Raw genomic sequence first — 22,707 nt, 5'->3', positions numbered from 1 at the left:
ACTTTCTGTGCGTTAAACGTTATATATGTTAAAAACGTTTACGCAAACTTTAACCTTCGTTAGAAGGTATTTGTTTTAGGTGTACAGCGGCAGTTTACAGATTTACCTATGACCGAATGAAGATTAAGTTGTTCAATCAACATAGGGTATGCAATATACTTAATGTTATTTGTTCACATTGTAAATAAATCTAATATATAAAATTCTCGTGTCCCGGTGTTTGTTACAAAACTCCTCCGAAACGGTTGAACCGGGTAGGTCTGAGAATCGGGCAACATCTATTTTTCATACCCCTAAATGGTAAGGGAACCCCTAAATACAATTTTGTTATTTTTTTGCATTTTTTTTTATTTTTATTTTATTATCTATGATTCAGCATTGAGAAATACATAACTACTTAAAATTTTCGCCCTTCTACGATCTATCACTATTTTTGTATTGCGATTTTTATATTATTCTGTTCCATCCACAAATCCGCTATAGGGTTGCAAGATGGCAATCGAATACAATAATTGTAGTACGATATACATATTTGGTAGGTCTGAGAATCGGTTGCATCTATTTTTATACCCCAAAAATTTTAATTATTTATTTTTTTTATATTAATTGCTGGGTCAGCTAGTAATACATAAATTTCTACATTTAATTTTGTAGCTCGATTATCTCGTACCAAATGTAATAATTGTTAGATATACTTCGAGTACCTAAATTTAAATGAATCCATCCATCATCAACCAATTAATTATTTGCCATTAAATGCTTGAGTAATTCGTTGCTTATTAATATGTAGATATTAAAGATATTAATATCGATTCCATATAATAACGACCTCTGCAACGGCATAAGCCTCTAGAGTAACATACAAAAAAATTACTGTTTTGTAGTGACTTGCAGCTTTTCAATAAAAGAAAAATAAATATTATAGTGACGTAGCTAATACGGTTTGTGGCATTTCATATCACAGAAAAGCCTCGTGATTTCTCGTATATTTCGTGATTAGAAAACCGCTGGGTTATTCAATTTTGTCAACTTGTAGGTAATCTTTTATAGATCGTGAGTAAATAATTAGAATTCAGCTGAATCATTTTCCTTAACGTAATGGGAAATTATTCAGCTGCTAACGACGAACAGTTACCTACATCATGTAATCGTTGAAGAGATAATAGTCCATATTTTAGCTATGTTTTCAAAGTGACACATCTACGAGAGAAATACTTTTAGGTTACATCGTAAATAGAGATTATTATTGAGATTTTATATGTTTTGTTTGTTTCGATTTCACGCCATTACTACTCAAATGATCATTATGAATCTTTGAAAACTATATTTTATCCCGAAATTTTTAGGGAATAGATTTTTTTATTATATTTATGTCGTGTATATATTATATAACAAGCGACAGCGATAGAAAGCTATGGAATGAAACAGAAACGTGTTAGAATGAAAGAGTTGAACAAAGCAAACAGAATTTTATAACGAGGTGGTAATCGAACGGTTAGCTCAGTGGCTTAGAGCACCGGCACGGAACGCCGGAGGTCGTGGGTTCGAATCCCGCATCGTTCATAAAATTTTGTATTTCAAATTTTAAAAAACATACAAATTAATTAATATAAAATTAAAGTCACTTAAAAATAATAGTCACTTTGCGTTAGGGTGTACCAGTAGCCAGTGTTTATAAAACACATTGTCAAGGGATGCCTCAGCGACGACTTTTATCATCTTAATAATAAATAAAGTGGTAGACCTATAAATAATTGAATATATATATATATATATATCAATTCCCTATATAACCCTTCAGAAACTCCTTGAAATTTCGGGATAAAATGTAAGCTTAGGTTAAGCTGATACGATAGATCGATACACACATAGAACTTATAAAAGGTTAAATATGCGTTTGTTGAATTTTAAATAGTCCGATAAACATTTATAGTTGCACTATATATCTTGTTAATTGCTTGGGCAAAGAGGTGCAGCGGTCATTATGACTTTCTAAGTGATACCACAGATTGGGAATGGAGCGACCGCCCCCAGGCTATTAAATAATAAGTTTAATTGTACAATGTTACTTTGTAAATGTTACTTTAATTGTAAAATATATTTTTGATGAAAAAAACAAAAGCCCGCTGAGTTTGTTGCGACCATTCTTCTCAGGCCTGAGCCATTCATTTTGGAATGTCTGGTAGTTTTTTGACATTCAATAAGTGATTTCACATCCTATTTTGAATAAAAATATTTGAATTTGAATTACTGACCTTATTTTGCCCACCCTTTTATAATATTAGAGGGGTCAAACCAACAAGTGATGTTCTGATAGCAATTAAAATGTAGCCGCTCATGTAATTTTTTTTTAAATTTATAAGTAGATACTCTCTTGATATATCTTGCCAAACTTTAACAGTTTGTTGACAGGTTAATGCGCTTAAAAAACATTAAACTTACTTTAAACTAAACATTATTACAATTATTACTATAAGACAAAAGAAAAGATTTACCTAATCTATCCTAATTAAGCATGTAGAATTGTTGAATAACATTGAACAACAGTTAGTGAGAGTTATTCAATGCTATTCAACAGTGCATTTTTCATTTTAAATTAAAGTGCATTTTTTTATCTACAGGCGGTGCCAACTTCTTGCAATCCACACCTGTATTGAAATAAAAGAGTATATAACGTATTTAAAAAGAAATAAATCAATACATTGGAGTATGAAGGAGATACGCAGAATATGAACCTATTACCTACATATTATGCATATTTTTTATACATGTGACTAGAGCTAACAAAACCGCAGCGTTTTTCAGTTTTGTAAACTTGTAGATAACCGTGTGTAAATAATTAGTAAACGGCTTAATAATTTTCCTCAACGTAATTTGAAATTGTTCAGCTGCTAACGACAATTTCTTACATACATCTCATTGCTAAAGTCAGTTTGCGTCATTACATCATTGCCTTTCAAATGCTAGCAAATTTATTTTCGGTATTGGTGTCCCACGAGACGTGATGTGCTAAGCAATCGTTTAATTTTCTAATGGGCTAATCCGGTATTAACCACGAGATAGGTTGCCTGCTTGATCTTGATCATTGGTAATCAATCATCCACGCCGTATGCATATTTATAGTCTGCGTGCGTTGATATAGGGACAGGCCACCATTAAACGTCACTGTGACGTCATAGTACAGGCAGATACATCAAAAGTACCGTTGACGATGCCTGCTGACGCTGTTAATATGACAAGAAGTTCGTCCCTGTTCCAACGTGCGGGTCTTATAGTGCGTCTCTGACCGACTTCCTAATTTAACTTGGGAGATTTACAAACTAAGTTAATTCATTTTTTATTAGAAATAGTGACGACAAGTGAACGTGTTCGTTAGCCTGTTAGTGATACACCCTGACAATTACAATGCAGCGCTGCTCAGGATTATAGAAAAATCAAAACCTAAACGACAATGCGATGGCGCTCATCACCTTGGGACGTTGTTGAGTTTCATTAGCCCAGTAATATCACTAGCACGTCTAACTACGAAGCCCTTCAAGCCCGTGCTTGCAGACTTCTGCTTGAGAAATGGCGCTGTTGTGGTACTATCCCTGTGATTCAAAATCTTAGAAATGAAAATATATGAAAGGTGTGCTTCGGTAACACGAAGGTGGCATAGTAAATCCATAGAATCAAGTGCTAGTAAGCACAACCCTAAACATAATATTAATAATAATATAATTATAATAACGGGCTTGTCATTTTCACCCTTTCCATAAAATAATTATATCTACGAACATTATTCTACAATTCAACTCGAGGTGGTGTCTAACATATAAATATATTGTATTAAATAAATACTATTGTATATATTTAATACAATATATATAATACACTAATTCTTAACTGGTTGCCATACAATTTGGCTCTAAAAATCAACGGCTATAAAAACATTTTCGAAATGCAATATAACGCAATTGAAGTGCCGCGGCGAAGTCCGAATCACAGCACTTTATTTAAAGGGGCTTTTTACAATATCGTGTCAGGATAATAACGCTCACTTAATGACTGTAATTTATCTGTTTATGATTTTCCTTCAAAATTACGTGCATTCAGCTTATGGCCGACAAGTTATGTTATTGATAGCGGCAATCAGCTTAAACAGGGGAGTTTGGTGTTGAAAGCGACATGGTACGTGTTGGAAGTTGCAAGGGATGCAAGGACGGAGTGAGTGGTGTACACCGTACGAAGAAACAGCACCGAGTATCGCCAGCAGTGTATGGTCGCTGGTCGGCGGCACGGGACACCGGACAAGCAGCGGTCTGTGAGTAGTGAGTACATCTCGGCTCAGTGTCGCTCAATCTGCGGCGCGCGTAAGTCGTGCGTCGAGCGCGCGTGAAGTGATGTCTGCGAGATGAGGCTGTCGCTGGTGTTGTTGTGGCTCGGTGCGGCAACAGCTTGCGGGCCGGGCCGGGGGTTCACTCGCCGCCACGGACCGCGCCGCATAACGCCCCTCGTGTTCAACCAGCACGACCCAAACATTAGTGAGAACTCCAAAACCGCCAGTGGCCCTCCCGAGGGCCGCATCACTAGAGACGACGACAAGTTCAGAGACTTAGTGCCTAATTATAATCCTGACATCGAGTTCAGGGATGAGGAAGGAACGGGCGCCGATCGCCTCATGACGCAGGTGAGTTTTCATTTCAAAATGAAAAAAAAAATCAGCTGGAATTTTTAAAATTTATGTAACAGCAATAAGCTTTCAGATGATTAGACGTAATAAATGTTGTAATTTGTAAAGTATCTTTTGAATTTTGTGAGTTGTTAAGTAGAGAGTTAAAACAATAGCCTTCATAAAGGATCCAGTGTTTTGAAAACAGCTCCTCAGTGCGCGGGCAGACACAATCGCTGGTGTAAATATGAACAATGGGCACAAATTGCGGGCGTTACGGTAGCTTCGTAGCGAGTGTTACGATTGTAGCTCGCCAATCACGCAGGTTTTGACAACAAACATTTGTCTCTGTGACTAATTGGTGAATGATGAATTCTTTTCATTATTGATGCCAGTTTTCGTGGATATATGGCCGTCGTAAACTCGATTTTGAAGGTATTCAAAGTCATGCGCTGTCATTCACGATGTTTTGTAAACGTAAATAAACTTACGGGAACCTTATTGTTATTCTTCATTGTAGCGGACATATTGGGGCATTGCATCTATAAAAAGTTTAAACGCATATTAATACTAACAAGCGAAAATGATAATTTGGATATGAATCTGAAATAGGTAATTTTCGTTGGGTTATTTATTACGTTTGATTCATCGTGTAGGTACGTGTGGGTAGATATAAATTGTTTCTTTGTAAACACTGAGCCGTGCTTTGTACAATTCATCATTGTGATTGTAGTAACATCTTGGTTACTTTATTTTTATAACGAATTAGTTTATAGTGATAATGTCTTTTAGCAATTCTAAACACATATGCAAAATCTATGATAAATTTAAAATCGATTTCTCGTAAGATTGGTTATGAATAAACCCAATTTCATTTAACAGAAATAACGTACACAGATTACTTATATGAAAACAAAATGTCAGATGTTAAAAGAAAGTGGCCCAGAAGAGAACGCGCAATTTTATCAGTAAAAATTCTTTACTAATATAATTTAAAAAGCCTCAATTTTATTCTGTTGGTTGTAACTTACGGCCGTTTCCAATAACATCTATCCCTAGCTTAAGTTACCAGAGGTAGACAAATCTATCCTTTTACGCTTTCTTACATTTTAATTACCTATTGACAGATAGCATTGGACTATAACTATATTGGACATAACTATGGAAAGATAAGATCTTGTCATTAAACGGTGATAGCAATGTATCCTTGTCTGGAGATACGTTATTGAAAACGGCCGTTAGTCCGCGTGTGTGACGTCAATTTTTGCGAGTTCCCGGTATTGACAATAACACTATGTATTTTTCAAATTAGTTATAAGTAACCCTGTAAATAACTGTTAAATAAATATCCGATTCCAAAACCTTAACTGTGCTCCATGAATGTGTCATTGTACATCCGGAAAGCAAAAAATGTCTGAAAAACCGATTCATAACATTTTATTCAGAACTTCTTGTATTAAAAAATGTGTAAGTTTGAATGTCTGTTACTCTTGAACGGCATGCCAAACTGATTTGTTGGAGGGACATAGAAAGTTGTCATTCCCTTATAATGATTTTCAATAATATCGATTTTTGAAAGTTTTGAATAGTTCTTGAAGGAGCGCTATTTATCTACCTCCACGGAATGTGGCGGTAAACCAAGCTAATAAATGCCGTTTTCAATAACCTATATATCCTATAACCTATATAACTCACTAAAGGTAGACAGATCTATTGTTTTACGCTTACTTACATTTCAATAACCTATCGACGTAAGCATTGGACTATAACAATATTGGACATAACTATGGATACATAAGATCTTGTCATTGAACGGTGACAGCAATGTATCCGTAACTAGAGATACACGTTATTGAAAACGGCCGTAAGATAACATACTTGCAATTTGCTGCGGATTTTCCGTTGCTAACTCAAATGTAACCAACATCTGTACAAGTAAATTTCATAACAGAGTATCTAAGCTTTAACTCGCTAATAACCGCCTGATCAAAATCAGTACGAATATATTGAAAAGGACAAACACGTCATCTTACGACGAAAAAACGGTATGCCGTCAGCTTCATATGAATTAGATCTATGAACAGCTATTGACTATACAACATTGCATAACATTACATGAAATGACGTTTCCTACTGAAAGTCAATATATGTACGTAAACTATACCTATTAAAATTACTATTTACTACTAATATATAAAATAGAATGTATGTTTGTATGTTCCCTAATAACTCCTCCTTTTGTAATAGATTCGTTGAAGCTCAAGGAAGGTTTACATATATAATTTATATGGCAAAACAACGTTTGCCAGGTCAGCTAGTTAATTATAGAAATGAGATGTAAATAAAAATGATTTAAATAATGTAAGGCAATAATTTTGCTGGTTAATGTATTTTCGAAATACTTATAATTATTGTCTGAATAAGTAAAAATCTTTAGTTGTACCCCATGCTTTACTATATTAAACAACTTCAAAGCATATCGCAGAAGAAATATGGCTGAATTTGCCATTCTCTGTTTGCATTTTATTAAAAAAACATGAGAATTTCTTTATTCAGTCAGGCATAAATGATATATTTACTATGGGTTCACTATCGCGACTCATCTGTGAAAAAACTACAAAACTTCTTTGGCGGCGTTGAGCACTTTTCTTGGGATGGGTATAAATGTAAAACTCGCGTCAGGACACGTGGCCTGATCGAAAGTTCATAAGACAGTCTTTGAAATTATGGATGAAAGTTGATTGTTCTGAGAGATAAACTTGTTAATAATATAAATTGTTATTTTAGTTTACGATATTTATAATTGTATTTAACCACATAAATTATAGTACTTTTATACTCATAAATAAACCAATTTGTGCGGAATTATTCCCTTACAATTCCAAAATATTCAAAAATTTTTAACTTCTACCGGTACTCCCGGAGTGCAACCCGTTTTTTCTGTCATTACATTTAATAAAAGAGAAACTCGTTGATTATGAAACACATGATTTACAATAAGAATCAATATAATTGATTAAAAGCAATCTATTTCATTGCTAAATAGCCTCATCATTAAAAAGTAATTTAAACTGTAACAGGTCTTACAACTTTTATTTTACCATAATGTTTAACCCCCTTATTCATAATGGTCCGCTAAGTTTAAACAGCCGCTTAGGAGTGTTTTTCTCATTCTGACTTAGGTCAATAGAAGAGGACAGAGTGAGAATTAGCAATGCTTTAAGTTAGCAGACTATTATGAACAAGGGGGTAAATCTATAAATTGTCTATATAACAATATCATTCTCTCTTTTCTCATGTTTAATATTTTTGGGCAGAGTATTGTAGAATATATACCTATAAATGAAATGCTTTTTTTCCCACCTAGATGTAAAGCTGACTTTTAGTCCGTGGTACGAGGGAGAAAAGTCATCTTGCCGGGAGAGAATCGGCCACTTTTCTCCTTCGTACCAGGGACTAAAAGTCAAGGGAAAAAAATCGTATACGCACCAGGTGAGATAAGTAGGACATTGCCAATGAAATTTTTAATTGTATTTTATGATATGATTGAAAGGCCATGGCACCTTTAGATGTTGCCGGATAAGTAGATTTATCTTCTCATGTACCTACATAAGAATTCGTACAAAACAAGTTCGCCGTTCAATAGATCGGAAAACTGTGGAAAATTCTTGATCGAGTAACGTTTTCCTGTTCTTTTATAAAGAAACAGTAACATAAGACTGATTTCGGAACGTCCTCGCTCTAATGGTCCGGTAAACAAACTATGTTGACAAACAAACATTCACGTCAAAGCAGTATGTAGGTCATACAATACTGTACAATCAAATCGTTTATTTTTCATTAACGTCGAGACATTTGTAAATTTTGGTAATGTGTCCTTCAAGTATCGGATGTTTATTGCAATCATGGAGTTTGAAAATAAGTGACGAGACGAGCAGGACGTTCAGCTGATGGTATTTAATACGCCCTGCTCATTACAATGCAGTGCTGCTCAGGATTCTTGAAAAAAAAACACAAGATTTCAGAGCGGCATTACAATTGCGCTCGTCACCTTGAGACATAAAATGTTATGTCTCATTTGCCCAGTAATTTCACTAGCTACGGCGCCCTTCAAATTGAAACACAGTTACTTATTGCTTCTGATACCCATAATCTAGCCAGCATCCGGTGCAGAGGAGCCTCCCACTGGTAGCACTCTACCTAGGAGGCTCCAGTGGCAACGCTCCTGCGATTCCTCTGGTATTGCAAGAGAATGTGGGCGGCGGTGATCACTTAACACCAGGTGTTAAGTATTCTCGTTAAGTACGCTCGTTGGTCCTCCTTTTCCATAAAAAAAAATAACGTACGTATGAATTCGAAAACAGAAAAGACAGACATTGATTCGTGGCGGGCGAGAATCGAACCGGGGCTCTGTATTGGCAGTCAACGATACCTACTGCGCCACAGACACTTGTAAATCTCTTGTTTGTCCAAAATTCATTAAAATTAATTTGGAACTTATGCATAAGTAAAGTAACAGTACTTTACTTATGCATAAGTTCCACTAGAACAGTCTAATAATTGTAGTGCACCTCAGAATTTTTGGGTTTTTCAAGAATCGTGAGCGGCGCTGTATTGTAATGGGCAGTGCGTATCAATTACCATCAGCTGAACGTCCTGCTCGTCTCGTTCCTTAATTTAAATTAAAAAAAAAGACATAATAGAACAAACACAATTTTAGAAAGCAAATTAGCTTTTGTGCGTAAATATTTAAAGCAAAGCGTGAAACGGAAATAGGTTTTGCCTAGATGTTAAATAAATATCCTTTGTAAAAATCTTATGTAGTTATTATATATATTATGCAGTCGTGTCTTACTGGTATCAAAAAATATAGTTGGTATTTCTTAGAAATACATGATTGGTTGGGCCTTATTATAAATAAGATTAGCGTGATGTTTAATTATTTTACTAGTAACCGAACTGCCTCGCGGATAGTACGTATGATAACAGAAATGTAAACGTTAAGAATACAATTTACAAATGTTGAATAGTTTCTTCTGGAAAATCTTATAACTATATTTACAATACTATGATTACATTAAATTAAAACTATTATAACGGGGAAGCGTACCAAGAATACTGGCAGCATTTCAAAGTTGAATAGCTATGCTCATCTGTTGACCGAAATAGCTGCCAGTGATGGTGTTGCCAGTAGGGCATTGAGGCGAGAAGATAGTACTTTGTACATTCTCCGCGCCTCTGTGCCCCATGGGCCAAGTGCTTCGACACCAAACGGCACACAGAGATGTAAGACTCACTGCGAACGACATATTTGCGACGTCTTCGGCAGCAGCCCCAGCACCAACTGACGTAACTCGGACATGAGAAGGAGCCAGAGTGTCGACGCAAGTCACGTCCCACACCATTGCCCTTCCCCGTGCCCAAGCCACCAGGGTCATTCGAGTACTTTCAATCTTCTGGAATAATTTCTATTTAGTAGTATTAAGCAGGTCATCCTCGCAGGATCACCTGCGAGCAAGTGATCCTCTCTGAATATAACATTACTGATTACTTTTAGGCGGCAGAAGACGCGCGTTGGTTCCCATTGAATATTAACGAAAGTCTTTTAAATATGTAAAGTTTAAAGTTGTTATTAATATAACATATTGTTATTTTTAATTTTTATTGGGGTAAATTTTAAATAAAATTTATATCTATTATTACTATTAAGTCGTTACTCATTACAGGGTTTATGTATAATCATTAAAATTGTTATTTGTAGCAATTATTCTCGACCAAATGTCATTGAAGTCAAAATTCAAAAACGCCTCCCTAGTCCCCTCTCAGTAGGCGTGTCCCATTATCAACACGCGGGAGATATAAGCGTTATATTCACCAAGGTAAAAAAATACCTAATTATAACTAATTATTAATTAACATATTAAAATATTAATAATATATTACTTTACAGTAACTGATAATCACACAAGGAACTGTAACTGAAATTAAAACAATAAGGAATTAGGTACATTGTACCTATTACAAAAATCAAATACAAGCACTAGAGTGGTTCACTACCATCGTACAAGTTAGAAATATTTTTATTTTATTGAATTTATGTTTTAAATTTGAATGGCGGCCATTTTGTAATTTGCCATCTTGGTTTATTATATTTTGTTCTTATAGCGACAATATTAAGTAATTGACATATTCTCGAAATTTCATCTGTCTAAAAGTAACGCGGCTTACGAAATAGATTTTAGTAATTTCGACACACTTTTACAAAAATTATCTTGCCCCGAACTAGGTATAGCCTGTACATAAGGGTTGCAAGACAATGATGCATTTAATATTATTTATTTGTTTAAATATGACTCATATAAATCATATACCTACGCACTGTAACTATAATTTTCAATTTTAGTCTTTAAAAGTAACAAAATATACACTTTTCATGTATTTCATTTATGCAGCGTATTATATATTATGTACATAGCATTCGAATTCTTTTCCGTAGACCGTGTGACGAGACATTCTATTTTGACAGCTCTCAATGTCATGTAAATCAGCAATGTTTGATATGTGCCCAAATTGATTTAAGGTGTTTACCACAAAACCGTTGTTCAGCTGCAATAAGTATAAATCGTTCAAAGCTCATTTCCGCACTTACGACTAACCCAAATCTTCAAATAGTTGTCGCCGTATTCAAGGATGGTTTTGTTTACTCCGTCATTTGCAAATAATGACTTAAGAGCATAGGCAGTTTGCTCAGCAAATATTTTAATGGCCAAATGTACTTGCGAGGAATCCAGTTATGTGGCCATAATAATAATCGTATTGGGTAGAGGCTGTCTACAGACAGTGAGACGTATGTGTGCGTCGGGAAGAAGAAAGAGTGCCGCGAATCGAGCGACGGGCGCGTTCGGAACGTCGCGCTGGTTATGTTATGTGGTTGAGAGCGCGGAGCGGCCAGTGGGCACATAGCCGTGTCGACTCGAGCAGCCTTGCATTTGTAAAAATGTTCAAACCGGTTCGATGCGCCTCCATTACTTTCTTTCTGCCTCCGCTGTGCCTCCCATTTAACTCGGGCCCACTTTTTATCAGGAATCGGTATCTCCTTCTAATAGTATTATTTATTTCTCATGAATAAGAGGAATACGTAAAGTTAATGTGCTCTTCGTGAGCGGCGCGTCCGACATGGCTTCTGAGATAACGTTTTGATACTGCTGAATATTTATTTATTTCTTATGTTACTTTAATATTATAAATAAATTGCAAGAATCAGGCTAGGCATACTTATGTACAACATTTTAAATATGGCGTCCATTTACATATATGTCTTATGTTTCGAGTCGTGGTTTCTCATCTCATACCATGAAATACTTTGTAACGAAATGCAGGTATTTGCCTTAACACAAAGATTTTTTTTCATTTCTTTAAAACACTTTCCCGTAGCTGCGAAACCGCGAAATAGGAACGCGACCGCAGCATTTGGATTCTTTCGATTTCTATTAAAATTACTTACCACTTTATGTGAAATATTTAATAGTTTGTTTCTCGTCTGCGAAGTGGCTGAGAGGCTGGCGGGGTTGGGACGGGTTGCGGGGTTGGAGGGACATAAATATCTTGGTGATTTATGAGCGAGGCGGTCGCGGGATAGGTCAGCATTATTCAATTTCGTATTTGAGGCTCGAGTTACAATGAGCTTTTACTGCGGCGCGCGAGCGCAGATAGCACGTCAATCCCACCGCTGTACAAGCTATGTTATCTTCTTTTTAACATTTTATTGTATTCCCAACATTAATCCGTGTTTAATTTAAGCGATACTTACCTTCTTGAAGTTTGTCTACTCGTTCTTAATTCCTGATACACGGCTATAAGTAAATCAAACAAAGATTTAATTCAATAAAATTGTTTTACAGCTCCTTAATTATGGATTGTTTATATTGATATAATTTTACAGTCTGATACGCTAAAGTGGTTTAATTTGTTAGTAGCAAAGACACCGCCTTTTCAATTAGATACTTTTCGGCTTATTAGCGCAGGATAAAAAACAGAACGAGCCTCGATCGCTTTGTGAATAATTGACCATAATCAAATTAATCCTAAAATTCTACGGTGGGTTTACAACGTTGTAAAATGTCATAAAGACCTCTTAAAGCTTAACAGCCTTAACATTATACACTGCGTTTCATACAAACTACTGCTTATATTAACGATTATCAATAATAGTCGCCTTAGTTAATGTACTAGTTCCTTAACAACGTAGAACTATCATCAACTATTTAAATATCGAATAGATGTTGTTTGATAATAAGCTTTCCCACTGGAAATATCTCTTTAGTTTATCGTGATTTTATAAAACTGGTGGTCAAGTGTGATTTGGATTATTACTGTTAAAATTTTTATTACACATTAATACCTAACTATAACTATATGGATTTTTTTAGAAGGTCGGTGATGGCCAAGTCGGAAATTACGAGTATTAGAGAAAAGTCGTGAAAGGAGTCATGCCCTCGATTTATATGAAAACAATAACTGCATATTTCGTTTTTACAATTTCTTGAACTTTTGATGTTGCAAGAGAATGTCGGCGGCGGTGATCACTTAACACGAGGTGACTTGCACGCTCGTTTGTTCTCCTTTTCCATTAAACAAAGAAGATTAGGCCATATAATTTTAATCACAAATTAATTTGATGCAAACCAATTTCGTATCGATTCTCGAACATATTCTTAACAGATGTTCAGATTCAATGCATAAGCAGTTCGACTATAGGCCTTTGAACTTACACTATGTTTGCGTTATGTTTTATATAGTTCCTTCTAAAAGTAGCGATAAATTAACAATTTGCATTTCCAGCCAACGTAAATATTCATGATGTATGTTTACTCGTGGGCCCGCGAACTATACTGATATGTCAATAGTATTACCTATTAAGGCTTTGTAATATCCACTTCATAAGCCGCTATGTTCAATAAGAGCTAATTGAAGTGAAACCTTCTTTAGCGGCGTTGAGCACTTTTCTTGGGATGGGTATAAGATGTTAAACTCGCGTCAGGACACGTGGCCTGATCGAAAATTCGTAAGACAGTCGTTGAAATTAAGAAAGATTCATATTTCTAATTAATTATAGTTTGGCTGTTTCAACTTAATGTTCATACGGTCATTGGACCAGTGGTTGGATCGAGGGATCGAATCTCAGCCGTGAAATATTTTTAAAGTTTAATATCAATTTATTATGGAAGCAACTTGAATTTTCTGAGAGATAAACTTTTTAATGTAAAATAATTGTTACAGTTCTGAAGTGTTAAATTTTTTATGTGATATAAATTTCTTTGTAAATATCTTTTTTATGTACGATAGCGCAATAAATTAATATTGTATTTTAACCACATAAATGCTATTAATTTAATACTGATAAAGCAATTCGTGCGAAATTATTAAAACCATTCCAGAATATTCACAAATGCAAAACGTTAATGTCCAAGTTTTCAGTTCTGCAAGTGTCGATATTATATCTATAAAGCTACCACTCCTAAATGGTTAATGTTCCGTTTTTATTTGTGTTGTTTTAGTTGCAGATACGACCATTTTTCTTTTTGTTAATTATTTAATTCGTAAAAAACATAAGTATTAAATAATTAAAAAAAAAAATACTTTTAAGATGCACTTCGTAGGAGCAATTGCTATTGTTATATTGATAGGTCTCTGGAAGGCTCTGCTTATTGTTAAATAAGTTTGGTTGCAATTGGAACCTATTGTGACGCTTATAGTGGGTTGAACTTACCCTTAATACTTAGTAGTTTACTAGCAATACGTAGCTATAGTGGTTTCTGTCATCAAGGAATTGTCTGCAAGTTCTATTAGCGTTAAAGGGTGTTGTGGCTACTGAACTGAAAGAGCTACCGCGACCTAACATTCTTATTTCTGAAGGTGACGATAGCAGAAGCTTGCTGCACCGAATTTTAGGAATTTTTAAGAAAACACTTTTTAAGAATCCTGAGGAATCATTGCTCATCTTATTCTCTTCCTTCCTTCTTCCTTTTAATCTAACCATCTCAGCTATATTTAATAGGGAAATAGGTATCAATACATATAATATAAATTAATTGATAAAAAGTTATCCATCAGCATTATATATATACAAAATTCTAAAATAAATTCAAATTTATTATTAATTGCTATCATCATCACGATCGGTCCTGCGCTGCCTTCATCCAACGTATTCCGGCGATTGCAATATGGTTGTTCAATTTATTTTTAAATAAAATTAACTATTATTACTTAATAATTAAAAGAGTATTCACTATCGAGATTGTGGGAAGGAAAATGTTATCAATTTAATTCAACAGTTTCCTCAAACAATTAATTTCAGAATTATACCTTTATAAAATATTACGATTAAAATAACCTTTTATGGTGTGCATGTCGTCATTGTACTACTCTTTCCTTTATATTGTCCTCATGCTGTCAAATATTATGTCAATTTATTTAAATTATAGATAAATGTGTCAAATACGGCTCGATCTTCGAAAATAAATACATACCTGTAAGTAATAACAGCTGTCTCCTAGACACGGCAGAAATACTGACCTCAAATTACCTTACATATAAGATACATACCTTGGTTACGAGTTGAACTCGTATTTTTGATCAATTGTGATCAAATATATATATTACCAGTATACGTTGGATGAGGGCAGCGCAGGACCGACCGTCGTGGAAATTTTGGTCTAGCAGTAGATGTCTTCCGGCTGATGATGATGATGTGTACCGAAAACACATTGGTACGTGCCGGGCGAGGGTCGAACCCAGAACTCCGTGGTGAGAGCTAACTAATGTAAGTTAGTTAATGAAAATAAGGGACGAGACGAGCAGGACGTTCAGCTTATGGTAATTGATACGCCCAGCCCATTATAATGCACTGCAGTTCAAGATTATTGAAAAGCCCAAAAATTCTGAGCGGCACTACAACCGCGCTCGTCACCTTGAGATATAATATGTCAAACCTCATTTGCCCAGTAATTTCACTAGCTACGGCGCCCTTTAGACCGTAACACAGTAATGTTTACACATTACTGCTTCACGGCAGAAATAGGCGTCGTTGTAGTACCATTTTGTTGTTGCAACATTTTACATATTATATTTTAATTGAAATTATTTGTAAATCGATGTAAATGTAAATCTTGATATAAAAGAGTGGCAATGAGTTTCTTGCTACTTCTTCTCATTAGCTCAACCCTTTACGAAGTAGCGGTAGATTCAATAAGAAAAAAAAAATTTTTTTTGACATTTATAAGTGTCATTTCCGTCACCTACGTGAATAAACTGATTTTGATTTGATTTGATTTACCCATAATCTAACCGGCATCCGGTGCAAAGCAGCCTCCCACTGGTAAATGGGAGTGGTGAGGCAACTGCCCATGGACATGGCTTTTCACCATCGATGCTATTAAATAATAAATAAATACCTTAAATCTGACCTCTTTTCAGTTTATTCCCAGTAGTAAGTAACACTTGGTCCACATAATGATTTCAACAATTCTCTCTACATGTCCAAACTCTTCAACGAATTATATTACTAGTGCTTTGGCCAACAGGTGACGCAGTTTTCTTTTGTTAATGTAATTATGCGACACGCCGTTTGCTTTAACAATTCTTGTAAATATTTATATTTCTGACTCCGTCTCTTATCTCCTTGTTATCTGTCAAACCTCAGTCAATACTAGAGGCACGGGCCACGGTAAAGCATTATCTACGAGTTACAGTCTTAAGCCGTGTCATACAAAATATTATTGTCTTAATAAAAAGTTGTGATTGCGGTATAACTAATTATATGTACCTACATATATTATTTATTTACGTTTATTTCTGATTTAGGTTTGAGTAAGTTGATTTTAATAATAATAGGTACCTTTTTTGTTTTCATATAGATTTGTCTCTCTGACACTGAATAATGTCGTATGTCATATTCTTCTGTATTGCCTATATAACTTATATACGGTCTAAAATATGTAATATCTGGTATCCAATAAAGCCCATATTAAAAGCCCCAAATTATTTATTTTAATAAATATTATTTATAGTTTAGACCGGCGGTTCTTATGTTTTAAGCGTTCAATTTTTCATTCATTATTTTTCACTTTTTAATTTTATCACACTTTATTTAGTCTTTAGGTCTCCACTAATTCCACTCAGTAAGCTAAATGAAACAAAAATATTAAAATAGGTAACTTTTAGTACCTAATTTATGCCAAAACCAATTCATTTACCCACAGTAAATACCACTTCCGAGGAACATAATGGCGCTAAACAATCACTAACTTTCTAAACTCCACATCAGCCTCCTGTAATAATGTAACGTCAATGAAACACCAATAAATAAAAAATCCTACAGGCTATGTACCAGTACTGGACTTCTTGGTACAGGATTTCAAGCTAGATGGGTGTCACATAGACTCCTTTTCTGGCGTCGTTGCTAGTAAGATTACTGGGCTAATAAGACTTATTAGCACCTTATGTTTCAGTGACGTGCACAACTACGATGCCGTTCAGAAGTTTGAGTCTTGGACAGGGCATGCCGTAACTTCTCATAAAAACGTTGAAATTTAGTCATAGTTGCAAATGCTTTCCACTATTATTATTGTATTTAGATCTACTGAAACTATTCTTTACCAGTGGGAGGCTCCTTTGCACAGGATGCCGGCTAGATTATGGGTACCACAACAGCGCCTGCCGCGAAGCAGTAATGTATAAACATTACTGTGTTTAATTCTAAAGGGCGCCGTAGCTAGTGAAATTACTGGGCAAATGAGACTTAACATCTTATGTCTCAAGGTGACGAGCGCAATTGTAGGTAGTTCCGCTTAAAATCTTTGGGGTTTATCAAGAATCCTGAGCGGCACTGCATTGTAATGGGCAAGGCGTATCAAGTTATCATCAGCTAAACGTCATGCTCGTCTCGTCCCTTATTTTCATGTATAAAAAAATGAAATCAGAGGTACGTATATTCTATACTAGACAAGAATTAAAGCGAGATTGATCTATAGATCATAATATATTGTGTATCTTAAAATTGTTTTCTTAATCTCAATGTAACGATCACTGAATTATCGTCCGTAAGACTAGGGATTTTTGATGATCTTACGTAAATAGGGTACGATAACAGTTCAAAGCAAGTACGATTTCATAATTGCTATTTTCAATGTAGTTGAAATCAATCTATACTTACATAAAAATAAAATTGGAGTGCCTGTTTGTAATATTGAAATAACCGTTTGTTACTACATGTATACGAATATATATTCGGTACATACACCAAAATAAAATTATTTACTATTTTTGTCTGTCTATCTGTCTGTGTTCCGGCTAATCTCTGAAATGGCTGAACCGATTTTGACGGTACTTTTACTGGCAGGTAGCTGATGTAATAAGGAGTAACTTAAACTACGTTTAGTTTATAAAAAAACTTTTATTTTAGAAAAATAAAGTAATGTTGCAAGGTCCAAGAAACGGTCTAACTCTAAAAATAATTCATAATATGGCAAAACAACGTCTGCCGGGTCAGCTAGTCTTTAGTAAATTTATCACCATTGTTTTTTATAAAAGATATTTGAATCTTGAGTAGATGAGTTAGAATGAAATATAACAAATAGAAAACAATAAAATTTAGGTAAGTCATTATTTTATTACTCGCTATTGTTATATATAAGTACATATTGAAATTGTAACCGCAAATGCGGCAATCTTATGAAACTTGCTTCATAATATTCTTGTGCACCTATATTTTATTACTTATTATATAAATCATTCAGATATGCAGCTAATACCTATAGGTATGAAAAGTAGGTACCAGCAGTTGTTAGAAACTTTTATATAAAATGTAGTTATTGTAATAATTTGTTTGGGAAATTAAATGACCGATAGATAATCGTGGGAGAGATGAGTAAAAAATCAAAATATGTTTGAAGAATTCTCCAAATTTGATAAGTAGTTACCGCTCAATTCGTAGAATACAGTAAAAGAAGTATATTTTATCAATTTTATATTATATTTTTTACGTTTTTCGATGTATTATCAATAAAGCATTATAAATATATTTGATCTAAATATTTATAAGAGAATTCCACCTAAACATTGACTCATCACGATACTTCGGAAACTATAAGGCCTGGAGACTTGAAATTTTGTAGGAATATTCCTTTTGCCTAGCGTTTTTCGCCAACTAAGAACGGATTTTACGAAATTCCACCCGCAAGACTTTTTTTTTAAATAATCAACAGAATAACGTCTGTCGGATCAGTTAGTATATATTATGGTTACACCATGACATTGGCAGCGTTTGTTGACAATATTTTAATTAATTTAATTTATTTATTTCACCTCAACAATTCATATATTTACTATTACAACTATTACTTACTATCTACCATCTTACTTACTTATCTTACTATCACCACCAGAGTCTCCATTTAATCATAAAAATGCTTGTGATTGGAGGCTCCGCTTTTCCCTTACCAAAAATCCAATAAATATAATATATACATCAGCTTCCGATGTCAGTTCGTCCGCATGTCTGTTAGTGGGGTTTAGAGTCTATCCCCCTTATTCATAATAGTCTGCTAACTTAAAGCATTGATAATTCTCACTCTGTCTTCTTCTATTGACCTAAGTCAGAATTGAGAAAAAACACTCCTTAGCGGCTGTTTAAAGTTAGCGGACCATTATGAATAAGGGTGTTTATCTAATATCGCTATAACAACAATTTTTAAAAACTGAAAAAAAATACGAATGGGCCTTCACGTAAGTAACTTTATCGACGTCATCGCTGTATCATATATATAAAGTATATAACATATGTATAAAGTAGATATACAAAATATTCAAAACGAAAGCAGTTATATTGTAGTTGCTGTACAAATACAAACTTTTGTTTTATATTGTTTTTAATAATGGTACCTCTGGCGCTCTTAATACGTCGCTAATACTTATAATAATATTTTAGAATGAAAAGTAACGCCAATGATAACTTCGTAGATAATTTATTCGTTTACATAGAGTCTCTTGCTTTTAGAAAACCGATAAAAACAGGCCAGGAATATTAGTTTAGTGTGCGTGACAAGCTACGTCGTCTAAATTGAGGTTAGTTCTAAAGTCTATTTTTTTTCGACGTTTTCACAGCTGTCATAGTCTATCTAGACGTATAAATGATCTAAGGACGAAATTGCTATGCAAATAAGTTAAATAACATTTCTTATATTTTTTGCGGGTAGTTTTAATTTATCATTGTAACTAGCGCCATGTGTGTAATCTACCAGTTCAATAGACTGATAAATATGTCGAAACATCGCTGTTTATTTATTTTAAAGTGCTCCCAATTTCACGTCGACGGCGATCAGTAATTTATTACTCTCACTACATGGATAGGTTTCGCCTTTCGCAAGATTTGAGCCGCGTGCCTTTGAGGAGCATTAATAACATCACAAATTAAAACTGTTGATCATATCTGGATTAGTTACACTCGGCTGTGGTTTATTTTATAGACGAATATTTAAGATTAGTTTACACATGCGCAATGTGTTACATTTTGTTTGTGGTTTCATGTGACTTGGGTATGAGGCTGGTTGTTAAAGTGGTTTTAGTACTATGTGTTAGTATTATGAATCTGCAGTTTGTTATAATAACCTTTTTTAGTGGACTTTACAGAAGTAGTCGTACAGTTCAAGTTCATTGTAGTTGTAATTTAATTAAATTAAAACACTTGTTAAAGGATTAAAACGCGTGTAAATGTAACTTTGTTTTACTGTAATTTTAAAAATGAAACTTTTACGCAAAAATCTAATGTAAAAGCATAGTTACAATTACACGCGTTTATTCCTTTAAAAAGTATTTCATTCATATTATTGTACATTAATAATTGTAACAAGTTAAATGTTATTTTACATGCGTCTCCCCCGGGTACGCCAAAACATCTATGGTTTTGTGTTGCTACACAATTATTACTATAAGGATCCTCGCACACCAACCTAAGTATACCTATTACACCTTTAAAGAAGGATTTGAAACGGGTTTAATGCTAAAGTTTTGCCGAATTAAAATGCCGAAATATTTTCAAACTGGAGCCTCCTAATACGAGTTTCTTTTCACATCTATCTTCAGCTGCTACATATTTGTATAGCAGAAGTCTCTGAAGTTCATATAGAATAAAAATAATTATAAAACTTTTATGAAGTTATACTTCTTTAGGCGTGTTATGAAAAATGCGCGCGCATCACTGTAACACAAAAGTAACAGGGTGAAGTTGGTTCCTAAAATTTTCTGACGTTTGCGTCATACGTTATTTTTTTTATGGTTGCTTCGTCCATTATTAGGAGAGGCAAAGGGTTCAACCCCATGCAGCCGTATTCATTATTTAATAATTAATCGTCAAAGCCATCACTGCAAGATTTTTACAAAATTGTTTTTTCTAAAAACGTAGAATAGCACGAGGAATAAATCATTCTAATGATTTTTGCTTCGTTAGGCCACCGAAGTATAACTTCTTATGTGCATACATAAGTACCTACACACTTCTTTTATCTATGTAAGTAAGTACTTGGTACTTAGTAGATCATTTGTTACTTATTAGGTGTGTACTCAAAACTGTCAGTTGTGGCCGTGGCGTGCTATGTTGCCTCATACATAAAATAAAATTGTGAAGATTATATATTTTTGAAGAGTTCCGTGTAAGCTTAATTATCTGACTAAATACATATAGCATTAATATTCTCCTCTCTCTGTGTTTTCTCTTCAACACGATTGACGATACAACTACCTTTTTCCACTGAAGGTTTTAATGATAATAAATAAGCAGGAAAAATCTTTAGCATAGATAACTATAAGAAGGTAGGTACTAAACTTCGTGAGACAAGTTAGCGCATGACGCGCAAATAAAAAAAACTGTGTACTTATGCACGCAAGAAGTTATACTTCTTTGGCCTAATTAAGCAAAAATTCTTAAAATAATGTATTCCTCGTGCTATTCTACGTTTGTAGAAAGAATAATATTGTAAAAATCTTGCGACGATGGCTTTGACAATTAATTATTAAATAACGAATACGGCTGTACGGGCTTGAACCCTTTGCTTATCCTAATAATGGACGAAGAAACCAAAAAACAATATCGAATGTCGCAAACGTCAGAAAATTTTAGGAACCAACTTCACCCTGTTACTTTTGTGTTACAGTGATGCGCTGGCGTCTTAAAATTTCACTGTCATCATTTTTTGATAACGCGCCTTAAGAAGTATAACTTCAATAAATGGTGTATAGAAAAGTTGCAAGTAGTTTTGTAAATAAAAACAATTAATTTGGGTATAGTAGTAGATCGATCAGTGGGAGGCTTCTTTGCACAGGATGCCGGCTAGATTATGGGTACCACAACGGCGCCTATTTCTGCCGTGAAGCAGTAATGTGTAAGCATTACTGTGTTTCGGTTTGAAGGGCGCCGTAGCTAGTGAAATTACTGGGCAAATGAGACTTAACATCTTACGTCTCAAGGTGACGAGCGCAGTTGTAGTTCCGCTCATAATTTTTGGCGTTTTTCAAGAATCCTGAGCGGCACTGCATTGTAATGGGCAGGGCGTATCAATTACATTATCATTAAAACGTCCTGCTCGTCTCGTCCCTTATTTTCATTGAAAAAAACACCTAGTATTGGTAATTTCTGAGGATATAAGTGATCATAAAAGCAGGCTGTACCGTGTCGATCAGCACTTAAATGTAACACCCAATAAAGGTGCACCACGCGATTACAGAGCCGTAATTGGCCGCGGCCGCGTGTACTCGACCCGCGATCACTGCGGACATACTTTTACGATTCTCATTGGCCCTGTTTAATGATGTGTGACCACTGACCGCTCGATACGAAGAACAATGAGCTTGTAATTGGATTTTTACAATCTCAGAAATTCACAGGTGCCTTATGTAAACTTTATGTTCGAACTTTATTCGAAATTTAATGGGCCGCTGCATTCTTTAATCATGTTTTCACTGTTTAAATTCAATAATATATATTAACCAGTGGCAGCTCCTTT

At 34.6% G+C, this 22,707-nt stretch overlaps 1 protein-coding gene across 1 annotated transcript in view; it reads left to right on the top strand.

Moving 5' to 3' along the window:
* The first annotated feature begins 4,274 nt into the window (after positions 1-4,274).
* LOC126967205 (indian hedgehog protein) overlaps positions 4,275-22,707 on the top strand; it is a 56,711-nt gene continuing 38,278 nt past the window's right edge. Inside the window, exon 1 of the mRNA XM_050811692.1 lies at positions 4,275-4,669. Coding sequence (XP_050667649.1) covers positions 4,394-4,669 — 276 coding nt within the window. The 5' untranslated portion in view covers positions 4,275-4,393. The remainder of the gene's footprint in view (positions 4,670-22,707) is intronic.

This window comes from Leptidea sinapis, chromosome 12 (assembly GCF_905404315.1).
Source record: "Leptidea sinapis chromosome 12, ilLepSina1.1, whole genome shotgun sequence".
NCBI classification, from domain to species: Eukaryota; Metazoa; Arthropoda; class Insecta; order Lepidoptera; family Pieridae; genus Leptidea; species Leptidea sinapis.
Note: the sequence above shows the minus strand (reverse complement) of the source record. Positions and strands in the feature narration are given on the sequence as shown.